Source organism: Dermacentor albipictus, chromosome 7 (genome assembly GCF_038994185.2).
Source record: "Dermacentor albipictus isolate Rhodes 1998 colony chromosome 7, USDA_Dalb.pri_finalv2, whole genome shotgun sequence".
Lineage (NCBI taxonomy): Eukaryota > Metazoa > Arthropoda > Arachnida > Ixodida > Ixodidae > Dermacentor > Dermacentor albipictus.
Genome location: NC_091827.1, coordinates 134,890,846 through 134,906,996, shown reverse-complemented (window position 1 = coordinate 134,906,996; position 16,151 = coordinate 134,890,846). Strand labels below are relative to the sequence as shown.

Below are 16,151 nucleotides of genomic sequence, written 5' to 3'. Positions count from 1 at the left end.
CTCTGCACTCTGCAGATTTAGATGGTGCCAGTTCTACGGCGAACCAAGCTCGTTCCCATGCCAGTGGCTTGATGATGGTTTAGTGTAACTGTTAATTCAGCTAGTGGGGCTTAGTTATTTGTTGGGTTTCTGGCTTTACTTTCAAAACTGTGGTGCCACTGTATTTTGTTCTCTCTATCTTGTGGTCGCAGCTGACCACACATTTGCACAACCAAGCTCTGAAGCAAGCACTTCATCTCTGGAACCTGACACGGCAGCAGAACTCACAGAACTGTCAGCGAGTGCTAATCTGTCATCAGGAGCTCCGCTCAGCACTTCTCGTCTTTCTTATGAAGGTTAGTGATTTTGAAATGCTTTCACAATATTGCGCACTTTCAGGTGCTGCAAGATTACATGGAGCTATCACCAAACCAGACGCAGCAACTTATTGCTCTTTTGTCAATTTTCTACCCTTCAGGATTTTTCCCCAGCCCCATCAACGAAGGCGGCCTCTTCAGAAACTTCAAGCCAAGCTCACGCATCTCCGTGACCGCAACAAGACACTACAAGGACTGCTTCTTCAACGCCGTTGCATGAAGACCACTGCTGAACTGGTAGAGTCTCTGCGTAAGCATTTAACTCCAGCTGTTGCTGCTTTTGTCGAAACTCAGCTGAAGATGCGTAATGTATGTATTAATTAGTATGGCAAATGACTTCTTGCGCAGCCTATCCTATTGGTCCACTGAGAACTGTCTAAAAGTAAATACGGCGAAAACAAAGGCCGTAATTTTTCATACCAAAGGCATGAGTCTTCTTCCGCCAGATCTAACATTAGCGTATAGATCCACAAATATAGAACTCACTCTTTCTGCAAAGGTGTTAGGGGTACACTTCACGAGTACCATGCAATGGGACGACCATGTAAGCTTTGTACTCCAAAAACTTAGCCGCATAACAGGTGTTTTAAATCGCTACAGATATACTTTACCCGTCTCTGTAAAATTATTAATTTATAATGCCTTATTCGTGTCTCACATACATTATGGGCATCTTGTATGGGGCACCACAACTGAATGTAACTTGAGTAAATTATTTCGTATGCAGAACAAAATAATACGTGTCATCGCTAATGTACCGTTTGCCGCCCATACTGAAAACCTGTTCAAGAAATACAACATTGCGACAGCCCCTAAAATCTATAACTGCAGACTATTACGCGAGTATTACTTTAATACCAAACGTAACAATACTTTACTTGTAGAACTTGCAAATCTATCCGTCAATTCATACCGTTATTCTACTCGTACACCTGAAGTCTGGAAGGTTCCGCGCTCTAGAACTAACTATGGTTGTCAAATGTTGTGTAATAACCTTCCAAGATTACTGAATTTATACGACAGAGCAGGCTTCAATTTACAGGATTTATCACTGTCAGAATTTAAAACTCTATTGCTTTCACTTCAGAGCACGTTTGTTAGTGATTAATAATGTCTGTTATGTTCCTCTTTTTTTGTCTGTTACCAATTGTATATCATTTATTTATTTCAATGCCGCAGTGTGTTTTGCATTGTTATTGTGGAAACATTTCACTGTTATTTCATATATTATATAATTGCAATGTTTTATAGCCACTAGATAAATGTAATTTATATGGCGCTTGATGTGTAACCCCATGCAGCCATATTGTACCTAAGGGGGTGAGGTTACCTCAAGCCGCGTCTGTGCGGCTTTTTTCCCTCATCCACCTCCATTTACCACTCCTCTGTATATGTGTGTGTGTAAATGGAAATCAATAAATCAAATCAAATCAAATCAAATGTCAGCCGGTTTGGCCATCGATGGTGCAGCCAAAACAAAGCCTTGGCTTTAGGTTTATACTTCCACAGTCCAAAAGGGTACAGATATTGCAGGACACTCCTAAGACTTGTATCTGTTAGGTCTCTACAGCTGTGGCTTGCATGCCTACCGCTGAGACTGGGTTTTACCCTGAAGTTTTTGATTTGATCAGCAAACGAGCAGAGTCTTTTCTAAGGCAAGACAGGGCTTGCACTACAATTTTTCATGAGATGCATGTCGTAAAAAAGCTGCCGTATAACCCAGGATCCGAACGATTTGAAGGCCTTGAGTAGTACAGTGCATTGCAATACAAGGTCCAAATCTCACAAACAAGGCCCTGTGTTCATGTCTAAAGGAATATGCACGCCGTGGAAGCAGCCTCTTGGCTATTTCTATGCAGATAAGGCAGCACCTGCGACTGTTCTGCATGAACTTCTTTTCAAATGGCACAAAACATTGGTTGGAGCTGGAATGCAGCCTGTAGCTATGGTTTGCGATTAGGAGAACCAAAATGTTTCTTAGTTTTCAAACGTTGTAACCCCTGAAGAGCCGTACTTAAGTATCCATGGTCAACCACTTTTCTTTATTTTTGATCCACCACATTTGCTGAAATGTTTATGTAATATGTAGTTCAAGTACGACTTCAGGGCAGGCAGTGACAATTAAAAGGTCGTACATACAACAGGCTTACGATAGGGATAGAGAAATGCAAATTCGATCCATTCCCAAGCTGAGTGCCCGGCACTTTAATTTGACTTTTGCTTCCAAGATGTCGGTGAAGCTCGCAGAACAAGTATTCAGCAATCATTGTGCTGCTGCATTGTGCACGCAGGTAACATTCCAGCAATGGCCAGCAGAGGCTATACACATGACCAGATTTATCGAGGATCGACAGGCTCTTTGATAGTCTAAATATTTCACAGAAGTGGGGAAAGTCTCCGTATGCATCTGAAACGTGTGCAGGACCTGTGCATAAAGAGTTTTTGGAGGAGTGCATTGCAGTTTTCGAGAATATCAAAGCGCTAGGCTGTGCACAGCAGCTTCTTTGCATCCGTGGCTTCTGCCAAACTATGAGGGCTTTGCTGCTGTTATGAAACCACCTGGCCTCTCGCTATGGTTTGGCATACCTCTTTACCAGACACCTGAACCAGGATGCGCTTGGAAACACCTTTGCAATAGTTAGGTCAAAATCTAGAACGAACAGCAACTGGTCTTGCCGGCAGTTTCAGGCGGCATTTAGACATCTTAGTTAGCAACCTTTTCAAACTGTCGGAAAGCAGCAACTGTGCTTCTAGTCTTCTGGCCACTCTCCCAGCTCGTTTTTCTAAATATGCTCCTCTTTGTACACCTACCCCATCTCTGCCAGCTGCAGTAGAAGTTCTGCGTTGTGATTATCTATCTCCAATGGTCGAGAAAAACATTGTGTATTTTGTAGGCTGGCTTGTGTATAAGTTTATGAATGGCCACATGTGTGCAACAGCGTCGTACAAGTGTGAGTTGAGGCAAGAGAATGCAGCCTATGCCAATCGAAGCCAAGTTCTCTTGTACTTGAGCGTGAAAAAACCTGGAGAAGGTGACTTTGGGAGCCTGTCAGTGCCTGCACCCTCCTTTGAAGCATGCTTGCGAGCAGCTTTTTGTTGCATCTGCCTCCATTATTGTGGGAAAAGAACATGTAGGGCATGATCTGTGCTTGTTGCTTCATGCCAAAGTAGAAAAATAGCTGTGTGTGGTGACGACGTTTATGATGGTTTGTTTGCCCTGTTCGTCAGGGTGAAGCTGCATTGGCTTGCACACGGAAAAAATCTTGAACTCCAGAGTGAAACAACTAAATGGAAACCTACGAAGCAAACACTGAGGCTACGCACTTGAAAAGGATGCAATTCCCAAGCTTCATTAAAACTTCTTTCTGGGTGAGTTGGTGCATACTTGACATAAAAATTGTAACAGTGCAAACACATGCAACCACAAAGTAACAAGGACGAGACACAAGCGCTGACTGTCAACTAAATTTTATTGACGGAAGACGGATACCTTATACAGTAAAAGCTCGTTAATTCGAACCGCAAGGGGAAGTCGCTTCAGTTCGAATTAACGAAAGTTCGAAGCAACGAAAGTGAAGGAGAGCAACAATACACTGCGATTTGGAAGCAGTAGGGCATGTCAGAAATTCGGCGAGTCAGAAAGTGATGGCATGTGCCGCGGGCACACGCCATCTTCAAGTCGAAGCTCTGGGTACGACTGTGCCACACCACCGATGTCCACCGAAACGAACGTTAGCCGAGGTTTAACACCATCACAATGAATCGCGACGGCCAATACCTCCTAAGCTGAAGACAGAGGTGCACAACCGATGAAGACTGCCGAGACAAAGACGCTGAACATGTGAAGGTGGCGAAGGTCCTGATTCGTTGGTTCTTGATTGCAAGCGCAGCTGCGACGTACTTGATTCGCTGTGTTTTGGCGCTTGCCGTGCCATCTCCGCACAACATTAGCAACTGTACAAGATTTGCAAAGCCTCCGAGATTCGCAACGGGCAAGAAGTCTCGGAGGTTACGTAGAACGGAGAGGCTGCAGCCGCCGCTGCCTTCTGGCTGACCCCGCGTCGGTTAGATTTTTTTCCGATTTTGCCTTCTCTCGCCGTTCTCTCCGTTTTGGAGGCAATACAGCCTTGTGTGTAGGCAGTAGGCGCGTTTCTCTGGCCGTGTGCCAGGCGAGCGTAGTTCGAATTATCCGTGAGGGAACCTTCTCGCGTTCGAATTAACGGACTTTTTTATACATAGACTTCTGTGGAGCTTGGCAGGACCAAATCGTATAGTTCGAATTATCCATAAGTTCGAATTATTGAAGTTCGAATTAACGAGCTTTCACTGTATAAGAGGAAAGGCAGCAGTGAAGGGGGAAGGGAGTGATACAATCGGGGAAAATGACATTGCGCATCAATGAACGAACGTGCCGGCAGTCAACGGAATCAGGCGCAGAAAAACAAGAAAGCTAGAAAAACCCCAAAAAGATGAGGGGTACTAACATACAATCAAATCGGTAAGCAGTCGCTTCCAAAAATTGAAGCTCTGCAGCAAAAAGCGATACAGAGGGGGTGCTTACGCACCTGCTGCCATATTTCTGTATGTGAAACACTTCAATTGAAAACTGACGTGCGCCGTCGCGTAGGCACTCTTATTTATTTATTTATTTATTTAAAATACCTTACAGGCCCCATGGGGGCATTGTGTAAGGGGGGTTACAGAGTAAGCAGCCTTCTAAGGTGGTAAACAAGAGATACACCTCAATACAGGGCTCACCAACATTTGAAACATGAAACAAACAACTGAAGTAATGAAAGGCCACAAAGGTACACTTAAGGAAATAACTTGAGTAAAACTTAACGTAAGGCATTAATACTAGAAAGTAAAATACACAAAAAATGAACATATCAGGGAGTACAATTCTTGAAGTGATATTCAGGGAAAAAGACGCAAAAAAGCAATAATATATACAGGGCATACAAGTGAACACACGACACAGCATAACATAGCAATTCACAAGAGCGAGATAGCAATGCATCAAAAAAAAAAATTATCACAAGAAGTTCGAAGCAGATTGCCAAGTGTTAGAAACAAGATAAAGTGATTTGTAAGTGCTATTATGAAAAATGCTCGTGTAGGAGATGACGAAATTTTTCTTGATCTGACTCGGAAGCAATGTGATCAGGCAGATTGTTCCACAAGCGAATGGCCGTAGGGAGTGCGGAAAAGTTAAAAGCATGTGTCGTACCGTACATGCGCGCAAAACTTAAGTGGTTATTTAATCGACGAGACGTGCTCGAGGTGGTCTGGATATGTAGTGTGGATTGTGTGGCATTATAAACATATTTGTGAAACAAGGATAACAGAGCGATATTACGGCGAAGAACTAAAGGCTGTATGGAATGATCGAGTTTCATTTGCGTTACGCTGGAGTGATGGCCATAGTTACGTGAAATGAAACGGGCAGCTCGGTTCTGGACTGATTCAAGCATGTCGATTAAGTATGTAGGATGTGGGGACCAAATGGATGATGCATACTCGAGCTGTGGACGAACAAATGTCTGATAGGCCAATTTGCGGATGTTTGAAGGTGAATTACCCAGATTACGACGTAGGTAACCTAATGTCCTTGAAGCCTTTGCGCAAACGGCTGCAATATGGTCTGTCCAGGAGAGGTTTTCGGTTAGGTGAACACCCAAATATTTATACGATACTGTATGTAACAATTCTTTATTATTGACGTTGTATAAAAAATGTGAGTTGTCACGCTTACGACTAAAAGAAATTACCTGACAGTGAGAATCTGCAGAAGGGCACCGGATTGGGCGAGTTGGTGTTGCATGGTAACAATAAAAATTCAAACAGCGCATAAACGACGGGACCAGAATGAGGAGGAGCGCAGTGTTTGTCTCCTCCTCATTCTGGTCCCGTCGTTTATGCGCTGTTTGAATTTTTATTGTTACAGTGAGAATCTTCGTCTCTCCCAATCGAGCCTCGCAATCTGTGCATACAAAAACGTGCGCGTCCAAATATGTGTACTTGTCCTTTAAGTTACTTAAATTTCAGGCATGTTCCCCCAAGCATTCATTAATGCAGCAGCCGGTTTGGCTGACATAAGCCTTTCCACATTTGAAGGGAATGGCGTTGGCCACTCCGGTGGAACACTTAATGAACGGCTTCTCATGTTTTAGCTGACAACCTCTTTTTTCTAGAGTTGCAGATGCATGGGCATAACTGTGCCAGCTTGTTGGGTGCTGAAAAAACAATGGACAACCCATGCCTGTTGGCTACCTTCTTGAGACTGTGCGAAGTCTTGCACAGGTACGGCACAGCCAAAGGCTTGTCAGTCTTCCGACAGTCATCTTTTCTTCGTGTTCCTAGTTTTAGCTTCTGAAGGAGGGTCTCAGACACAGCAATCAAGAACGAATAGGGGAGCCCCACCGCCAAAAGTTGGCTGGCCTGATTCTCAAAACTTTTCTGCGTTGGGTGCGGGCACGACTTCTGAAGAGACGATTCCAAACAGTCAGGCCAGCTGACTTATGGCGGCGGGGTTCCCCTGTTCAGTCTTGATTGCTGTGTCTGAGACCCTCCTTCAGAAGCTAAAACTAGGAACACGAAGAAAAGATGACTGTCAGAAGACTGACAAGCCTTTGACTGTGCCATACCTGCACAAGACTTCGCACAGTCTCAAGAAGGTAGCCAACAGGCATGGGGTGTCCATTGTTTTTTCGGCACCCAACAAGCTGGCACAGTCATGCCTACACAACTGCAACTCTAAAAAAAGAGGTTGTCAGCTAAAACATGAGAAACCGTTCATCAAGTGTTCCACAGGAGTGGTCTACGCCATTCTCTTGAAGTGTGGAAAGGCTTATGTCGGTCAAACCGGCCGCTGCATTAATGAACCCTTGGGGGAACACGCCCGAAATTCAAGTAACTTAAAGAACAAGTATGCACATTTGGTCGCGCACGTTTTTAATGCACAGGTTGCGAAGCTCGATTGCGAGAGACGAAGATTCTCAGCAAGAGTGCCGACGTGACGGCGCGCGTCAGTTTGGAAGCATTCCACATACAGAAATATGGCAGCAAGTGCATAAGCACCCCCTCTGTATCGCTTTTTGCTGCAAAGCTTCAATTTTTGGAAGCAACCGCTTAGTGATTTGATTGTATTGACATGTGTACTTATCTTTATCGGGTGACCACGTTTCGCCGCCTAACAAATGTTATCGCACAGCGCGGGACGCGCCTGCATGTATCCGAAATTTCTGGAAAGTTATCGATGCTTCTATCCGCTGTCTGTTGTCGCCGAACCTTGTGTTATCTGATTTCATCGCCCAACGCGAATGGTGTAGAACTTTGTGGAAGGCACGCGAGTCCCAACGATTAGTCTGGAACATTCGACGACTGCTGTATAAAAGGCAACGCGCTTGACCCGCTGATCAGATTTTCGACGATCGCCGACCGTGTTCGCCGCTATCGTTGTGCTATAAGTGTAGCCTGTTTTTGTGGGCACAGGTTCGCCCAATAAAAGTTCGTTTTGTCTTTCACAGTATTGCTACTGTGTTCTTCAACGTCACTACCAGGTGACAGCATGTTAGTATCCCTCGACTTTTTTATAGCTTTTTCTTGTTTTTCAGCGCCTGATTCTGTTGACTGCCGGCACGTTCATTCATCGATGCGTAATGTCATTTTCCCCATTGTATCACTCCCTTCCCCCCTCACTTCTGCCTTTCCTCTTATATAAGGTATCCGCTTTCATCAATAAAATTTAGTTGACAGTCAGCGCTTGTGTCTCGTCCTTGTTACTTTGTGGTTGCATGTATTTGTGCTGTTACAATTTTTATGTCAAAAAAAAATAATAAACTCCCAAGCTACTGGCTGAATGGTTTGTGAAATTGCAAGCTATTTTCCATTGTATGCAACAGATATGTTTAGGCTGGTTTAAAGGGACACTAAAGCGAAACAATAAATCAGTTTAAAATAATGAAGCATTGTTTGAGAATCCTGCAGGCAGTCATTTCAAAAAAATAGTTTGTTTATTACATGAGAAAATGAAGGTCCAAGTATCAGTATTTGAATTTCGCGCCGAAACCCCAGCGCCGGTAGGTCAGTGTGACGTCAGGGATTCCAAAGTATGTTTTCGCATTTGGCCGCGTTGGCTGAATAAATGTATGGTGGCGAGAGCCACCATAATAAAGGTTCCTGAAACTTGCCATGTTTATTATTTGGTTCCTTTAGAACACAATGTAGTCAATTTGTACCGCTATGTATAATTAGTAAGCCATAGAAGATGCCATCAAAATCCAAGGCGTCACAGCCCCCAGGTGCAGGAACTTCAGTAGGCGTCACCACCCGTATTTCGTTCTTACGCTTTTTCTGGCTTACCAAATGTCTTATCGTTGTAAGAGTGGTGTTTTTGGTGTTGTAGAACGGTAATTTACTGATGCAGAAGAAATCATTTTTCACTTTAGTGTCCCTTTAAGGGCTGCAAATTGTTTTTCTGGTTCACAGTCTGGCTATACGTATTCTATTTTTTTTCCTTGTGTATTTTGCTTTCCTAGGACATGACATGGCTGCTCACAGGAGCAATGGTTTAACAATGCAGCATCTTTCATACTTCATTCCACTATGTCACTCTTTTACAGTAATTTTATGCAATGCACAGCTTTTTCAAGTGTCCTCTGTGTACTTGTGCACTATTGTTGTATAAAACTCCATTCCAAGAAATCAAATGCCTCTCAAAGGAGACCCTCCTGGCAATGGATTCAACTGGTTTCTGTGATGTTGGGGTCAATCTTTCCACCTTCCCGCAGCCCGCAGTTTCGTGCTGACAGGTATAACTAAATAAACCATTGAAACGATGCAGATCACAGACTTATGAAGAAACACCCACTTTTTCCATCTCACTAGTGTTGACTTTATATACATGGGCAATATATTATAGGAAAGAAAACTCCATAGACACCCCACATGTGTGAGTAAACGTTTATACCCCATTTCACTCAATAAAGGCGTGCTGACAGAAAATTCCTTGGGCTCTGTTTGTTGCATTGAATCAGTAGCTGTTGACCCAGTAATCGTGCTAAAGAAACTTGCTTTCTCCAGTATGCGACAATTGTGTAGTTATATGCTCTTATCCCACGACCAGTAGCGGTTTCGATTTCAAGGAGTACTTCGTGCCCTCTGACATAAGAGGCGTGCTTGTAAAGAAGAATGACCGTGTGAGCGTGCAGACTTGTCAAGCACGATAGCGCACTATCAACCATGCCATCTGTGCTCCTGCTTCATCTGCTAGTTTGGCAGGAAACCTGAGCATTGCTACACCATCCTAATGCTTGTTGAACAGAAGTGCACTATGCAGTGCGATCCTTGAATTAGAGAGTTTTAGCGACATTTTATTGTGTCTGAAAACTTCGTGCCAACATGTTTCACTTGGTAACTGTAGAGGTGTATGGTACGCACAACACTGGTAGCAACATCTGGTGACGAGTGCCTAATCAAAGACCACACAAAATTAATATTGCAACTTACATATTCGACCTAACTGCAATACAACATAACTGCGACATAACTGTTAGCTTACGCACTTTTATGATAATTTTCTTGGACAATAAGACTGACGCAACAAAATATATATCGAATGCATTGTAGTTAGCAAAATGTCACAGCATGACGCCACCGGCTTTTCTATTGCTGGCCGTGGCATCAGTAACCTGGCAATCAGTAAATGGTAAGAAAATTGCGTGTATGCATCGTGTCATATAGTGAAGAGTAATACAAATTTGCAATATCCATACTGAATGCTGAGCATTCACCAGGTTTCGTTTACCAGGATATTCAAGGCATTGCCTTGAAAGTAATGCTAGTGCTTTGGATGAGTTTAGTGAAAAACTTAGTAGTTCACACAGAATAGTCAGCTGTCTCAAAGGCAACTCTATAGGAAACAGATTTCGGTCTCAGCGCAAGTTTTAGAGGTACTATTTAAAAATATCTTCCAGAGACACTAATCAGAAACACGAGAAAAACTTGTGTTTGCACTAAACAATCCAAACAAGTGCAGAAAATGTTATACATTTATTAGCATTACATAAACTGCACAGAGCACAGCTGCAATCTCAATCCAGCCCTTCTGTATTCAGGCATGCGAACAGAATCCAACTTCACTCGCATTTATGATTGCAGCCTAGGTCAACAGAATGTGCATAAAAATACTGGTGTGCACCCTACCAGTTGTACCCAGCAAAGCCATCCATAAAACTACTAACTACCCTGCCAGACGAGCCCATTCTATCTGCACACCATGGCAAGGTAAACACATCTGTCATGTTATGCCAGAAATGAACACATTTTCTGAAAACACTGGATAAGCACATATGCAAATACACAGCTCTACATGGTAGCAGCAATGGCTCCCTAAAACATTGGAACCTTGTTATATTCCATAGTCATTTTAAACATATATATGTTACACTGTGAGATCACAAATACTTTCCCAGCAACCAATTTCTAATCTTTGTTCGGTAATATGCAACTGATTGTCCCTGTGACGAGTCACAAGGTTTTCTGAAGAATAAAATGAATTCAATTGACTCACTGTGAAAGATGGGAGTGGTGAGACAATGCTTATTTACTTGGTTATATGCAATAATTCATTATGCACATTTGTTATATAGAGGTTCAACAATAGGTTCCGCACAGACCGCTCCTACTGCCTAATAAAAGAACAGAGTTCAACTCTGCAAGAAATATCTACAGAGGGCTCACAAGAGGACTTTGTCGCATTTGAATTTGCAAGGGCACCACTTTGAGGCTTCATGTTATGCGATATTTTGGTGCCTAAAAATTTAAACACAACATTCCAACAATGCCTGCTTGGTAAAGAAGAGAAATATGTCAGAAACTTAGAAACACAAAGCACAACAGACATAAAGCTTCCTAATGTGACCATAGTTGAAGACTACAGCTGGACGGGTTGAAAATAATATTGTAATAACAGTGGCTATAAGAAAAGTTGCAGTTTCATCCAAAAGGCAAAGCATTGATAGCGATAGCAAAGTATTAGACGGTTACAAAAAATAATGCTCCCAGTTTTACTGCCTCTATAAAATGCAGAAAATGTTTGCTTACTAATTAAATTAACAAGCATGTCGTCACTCGTGCACTGACAAGCATGAACAGATCTCACTAGATGAGTGCGAGTACGCACGGTGGCGAAGGGCAGTGTAATATAGTGTCGCCCCCTGCCAGATCTCTGTGTTATCGTACATTTATGTTTCATAGTAGTTTAGCTAGATGGCGCACCCCCCTTCTGTCATGTGACGAGCTGGGACCAATCAGGAGGTGTCATCTGGCATGTGAAGTCCTTTTTAGTAATAAACGGCCGCGAGCCGGCGCAGTCCTTGTCCGGTTTTCAGCAGGAGCAGTTAGCTCCGTGTCATCCTTCTCTGCGTCGGCACTCGCCGTGCGTTCGCTGGGCGCGGGCCCCCACTTGCCTGCCGCTGCCGACACAACAGGCAGCAGGGAGGCAAACGGCTTCACGCTGCCATTCACTTCACTACATCTCTGAAACTTCAATCATGCAGCCACCAACACTAGGTGTGCAAGAAGACAGCACATATGAGGGCACCAACCATCATCCTGGCTTGTCTTCCACCTTGCACCCCCGCCACTGCAGAATGCCTCCAAAATGCAGCACGCAACCCACGGCTCATTTCTGTGGACTGTCATGTGCAGCCACGGCTGGGCTAGAAGAGGGCACACGCACTTGCTTGATCACCACCTGACCCCCCCCCAACAGTGGGCGCACAGGAATACAGCACACACTCAGCCACTATCCTTGGCTCACATTTGCACCTGCAGCATACGTTGCACTGGCCACTCATTCTCATCGCACTTCAACTGAACACAGAATAACATGGGGATGGCATTCATTCACCTCGAGTGTCCACATAATCGCTATAGCATAAAAAATGGCGGGCACTATTCTGTCATGCTTTGTTTATCATGTCATTTTCAAAACAAATGTGACATTTTTTCATTACTGCTTCCACCTCCTACCATCTCCCTTGATGTTCTGGTAAAGGTGACAGCATCAGATGTTTTGGAGTTGGCGCTTGACTATGCAAACTCTTGATGCTCTAACTTATACTTACCAAACTTGTTTTCCATAATTCTATTGCAGCGCGCTGCCTCCGTGATGTTCCACATAACTGCAGGTGCGAGTGAATGCGTGCAGGGGTGAGCCGAGAAGGACGGTGGCTTCATCTCGCCACGCACCAAAGGACGCACGTCGTCTTCCATTGCACTCAAGGCAGTAAGAGCTTTTACCCGGGCAGCAGCTGTGCATATCGCACGACTGTGTAGGGCCCTATTTTGAAAGCAATTTGTGGTAGGTACCGAGTCAAGGCATGCCGAGGGCTGATGGCTTTGTGTACACTGTGTTCTCGCCACTTAGTTGGCGCTGAAGTGAGATGCAGCACGAAGGTAAATTCCCTCGCTGCTCTCATGCCAGCATTTTGATTGCGAGTGTTCGCGGTAATAAAATGAGATGTGTTCATGTTTGCCTGTGTGTCTGTGACACTATGCTTGTTAATTTCATTAGTAAGTGAATGTTCACATGTGTATATGACCGAAAAGTTACTATCCTTACTTCATATAGCTGTCTAATAATTTGCTATCACAATCGATGCTCACCTTTTAGGCAGAACTGCGACATCTTTTTATCCTCCAGTTCACAATACTTCAATCCCAAGTGAATAGAGAGAGCATTTTCAAAAGGCAAGAAGAAATTAATAATTCAGAATTTCATTGTATGCAATGTTATCAACAAATTCCAGGACACACAAAAACCACAGACATGAAAGAAAACAATCACGGGCAGCATCAGTTGGAAACGCTGCCCATGTCATCTTGTTGTTTTCTTTCATGTCTGTGGTTGGTGCGCATTATTTTAGTAGCTATTACGTCTCACAGCAATTCCTACTTACTAGGCCAACACGTTTTGATGAAGCAAATTTCACAGGCCAACCGCCTGCAGTGCTCGAGCAGCCATTGTACACAACACATTGTGCCCCCATAAGAATGTTCAAGGAACCAAACCAGCTTATGTGAACTCATGTTCTTTGTTCCTTTTACACAGTGCATTTCAGCTCATTAGCAGCTGGCCATAAACCAATTTTTTTTTCTGACCGCCATCACTTCCCTAGGCATGCTACAAGTGTGGTGGAACCAGCCAGAAACCTACAATACAACATGGCTCACAACAGCTGAGCTCGCAACTACCTTTATGCCTTTGAAAAGTCTGCAGCACATGTATGCCTTCCCGTGTTGCATTCTTTGGCTGGTTCCACCACAGTTAGATTACTTACCAAGTTCACCAGCATGTGACCCTTATTAGGCACGCTGCTTCCTCAGACATGGAACACGGCTGACAGGTGAAGCTAGGTCTTCCCAGGGGTCAAGCCTCTCTTTCAGCTGCATGGCACGTGCTCACTATGGTAAGCTGCACTAATGGTCTACACAGCAGAGCCCTGCATTCAGGATAAACCATTGGCGAACACCAAGCTCAAGCTTGCAATGCTGGCAACACCCTTTCAAATTTTCATGTCGCATCAGCTCACAGAGTTGTTCATACTACTGCTGATGGTGCTATTCCAGTTGCACTCCGGGTTGCTGATGGGAAGCCTTTCGTCATGAGCGCTGTCCACCGAACTGGTGACCAACGAATCCTGAGGCCACGTCATGGCGTCCTGGCTGGTAGCTGGCAAAGGCGAACGGTTCCAACATGCTGACCTGCTGCTGGTAGCTTGGCACCTGCTTGGCTGCAGCAGAGGGAGGGGAGAAAGCAAACAGACAATGGCCAAGTGCCAACAGGTCCTGCACTAGTACCTGTGCCACATGGACATTAAAAATGACATTCGGTTGTTAATGCCTTCCATTCCCAAATGACATTTTTTTTCGGCAGCGCAGCCACAAGTTCAAATTTTATGACATTTCACATAATGATCTCGGTGACAGCAAATTCTTAAGTGAGCAAATTTCTAGAAATAATTATAATAAATATTCATTTACAGTTTTATTCTGCCTTAGTAAAACATGAAATGCAAAATTAAGCACACTATGGTGCTGTTAGCTTGAGTTTATTGCTGCCTGTTACAACATTGCAACCGAACATACAACTTTGGCCATTGCACGACAAATCCAAAACCCAGGAGCAAAATAGTGCCTGCCACATCATTACAACTCCTGATAGGAACATTCTAGTTGAAAGTTATGTATAAATTGTCAATACATAATAGACACTGCTTCAAATGTTTCAGTTATACAGCACAAAGTATGGTGTCAAGAGCATTAATTTCTCAGTTGAATGACTTCCAGTGAATGCATTAAATAAAAATGAACTACATTTGTCGTGCGGCATCATGCAACTCACATTAGCAATTTAATGTCATTTTCTGTACTCATGTAGCACTGGTATAAGGGTCAATGAGGAGGAAGTTCTCAATATGGCATATTTTTTCCAGCCAAAGCATTATTCTTGTGTAAAAGTGGCGCGAAGAAGACGAGGACACGAATAAAAAACAAACAAAAAGGACAAGCACTGTACAGCAAACTGGAAAATTTATTCAAAGATCAAGCAGCTTCTTTAACATGTAAAAAAAAAACAATAGCCAAAACGGTTGAAAGGCATGTGTACTGCCAACAAGTAAGCATGCATTGTGCGAGGGCTGTGGATAACTCCAACTATGATTGAATTATTGATGTCAGTTGCTCCTGCTGAAGCACAAAAAGACTCAACTGAAAAAGACAACATTTGGCAACATTACAATGGTAGTCCTTCCCTGGGCATGTGAGTGCATTTGTTTGTACATGAGCACCTTTTATTTTTCTTCCTTTCAGTATCTTGAACACTAAGCTGCTCTCATGCTACATACTGTTCAATACAATGGCATTGAGTCCAAGAAATGCTGGGCAGTTACAGCCTAAACTATAGTCTGTGCCAAGGATTCAAATTTCTTAGTTCACCTTCTGAGCATCACAAACACACCGACTCTTCTATCCGTGGAGTGTGCCAACCGTCTGCACATGTCAGCCTTTGCCTCTATCTTTTATTAGGCATAATAAGGTGCATACAGGTAATTACAAACATATGTACTATTCTACGTACTTGAAACTATTTTTCAACATAGTTTTCACACTGGTTACGACATTTGTCTCATCGCAGAACTAAATTTGAGATGCTCCTGTGCCATGTTGTCAATCAGTGCTGCACCAGCCTCCCTAACAGTCATTGTCATGCAAGTCTTCACGGCCTTTTATGAACTGGCAACACCGTCACCTCACACTTCTCAAAGCGAGACACCTTTCCCCATACGTAGACTGCATTTCCCTGTGGATTTCGATGGGTGTTGGTCTCTTCTTCCATAGAAAACGAATCACACTTCGCTGCCCGTACACTGTGGATGTGTGAAGCACGAGTGCCATCTTCAACAACTGAGAGCAAGCAGTGCCATGCCGTGGAGCTACTGGCAAATAAGGCTGGACCAGTCCAAGGAAGGTCCACCGCTTGGAATGGATATGTTGACTTCACATTAACAGCTGTAATTTAGCTTAAAAAAGTATAGCGGCAAACACTTTCTGGTTTGCCCTCATACTACAGAGATGAGAAATCAGGTGAACAAACTACCAGACAGGAAAGAGCATCAGCTAGTGAAGCAACAAGTAGCGACCTGTTGAAATGTGAGGAGACATACCCTTATGGGTTTCTTCCTCAAGCATAGAAGCTTCTCGGCATGCATCGTTTCTTCCCCAATGGTG

The 16,151-nt window shown here is 43.6% G+C and overlaps 1 protein-coding gene and 1 pseudogene across 2 annotated transcripts in view; one reads left to right on the top strand and one right to left on the bottom strand.

Annotated features, from left to right (window-relative positions):
- LOC135911544 (tigger transposable element-derived protein 6-like) overlaps positions 1-16,151 on the top strand; it is a 374,082-nt pseudogene that overhangs the window by 324,442 nt on the left and 33,489 nt on the right.
- The window catches only part of LOC135911543 (prolyl hydroxylase EGLN3-like), a 205,179-nt gene continuing 199,418 nt past the window's right edge, over positions 10,391-16,151 (bottom strand). For both annotated transcript variants that reach the window (XM_065443861.2, XM_065443862.2), the window contains one exon: positions 10,391-14,155. In XM_065443861.2, the coding sequence (XP_065299933.1) occupies positions 13,946-14,155 (210 nt within the window). In that variant the 3' untranslated portion in view covers positions 10,391-13,945. The remainder of the gene's footprint in view (positions 14,156-16,151) is intronic.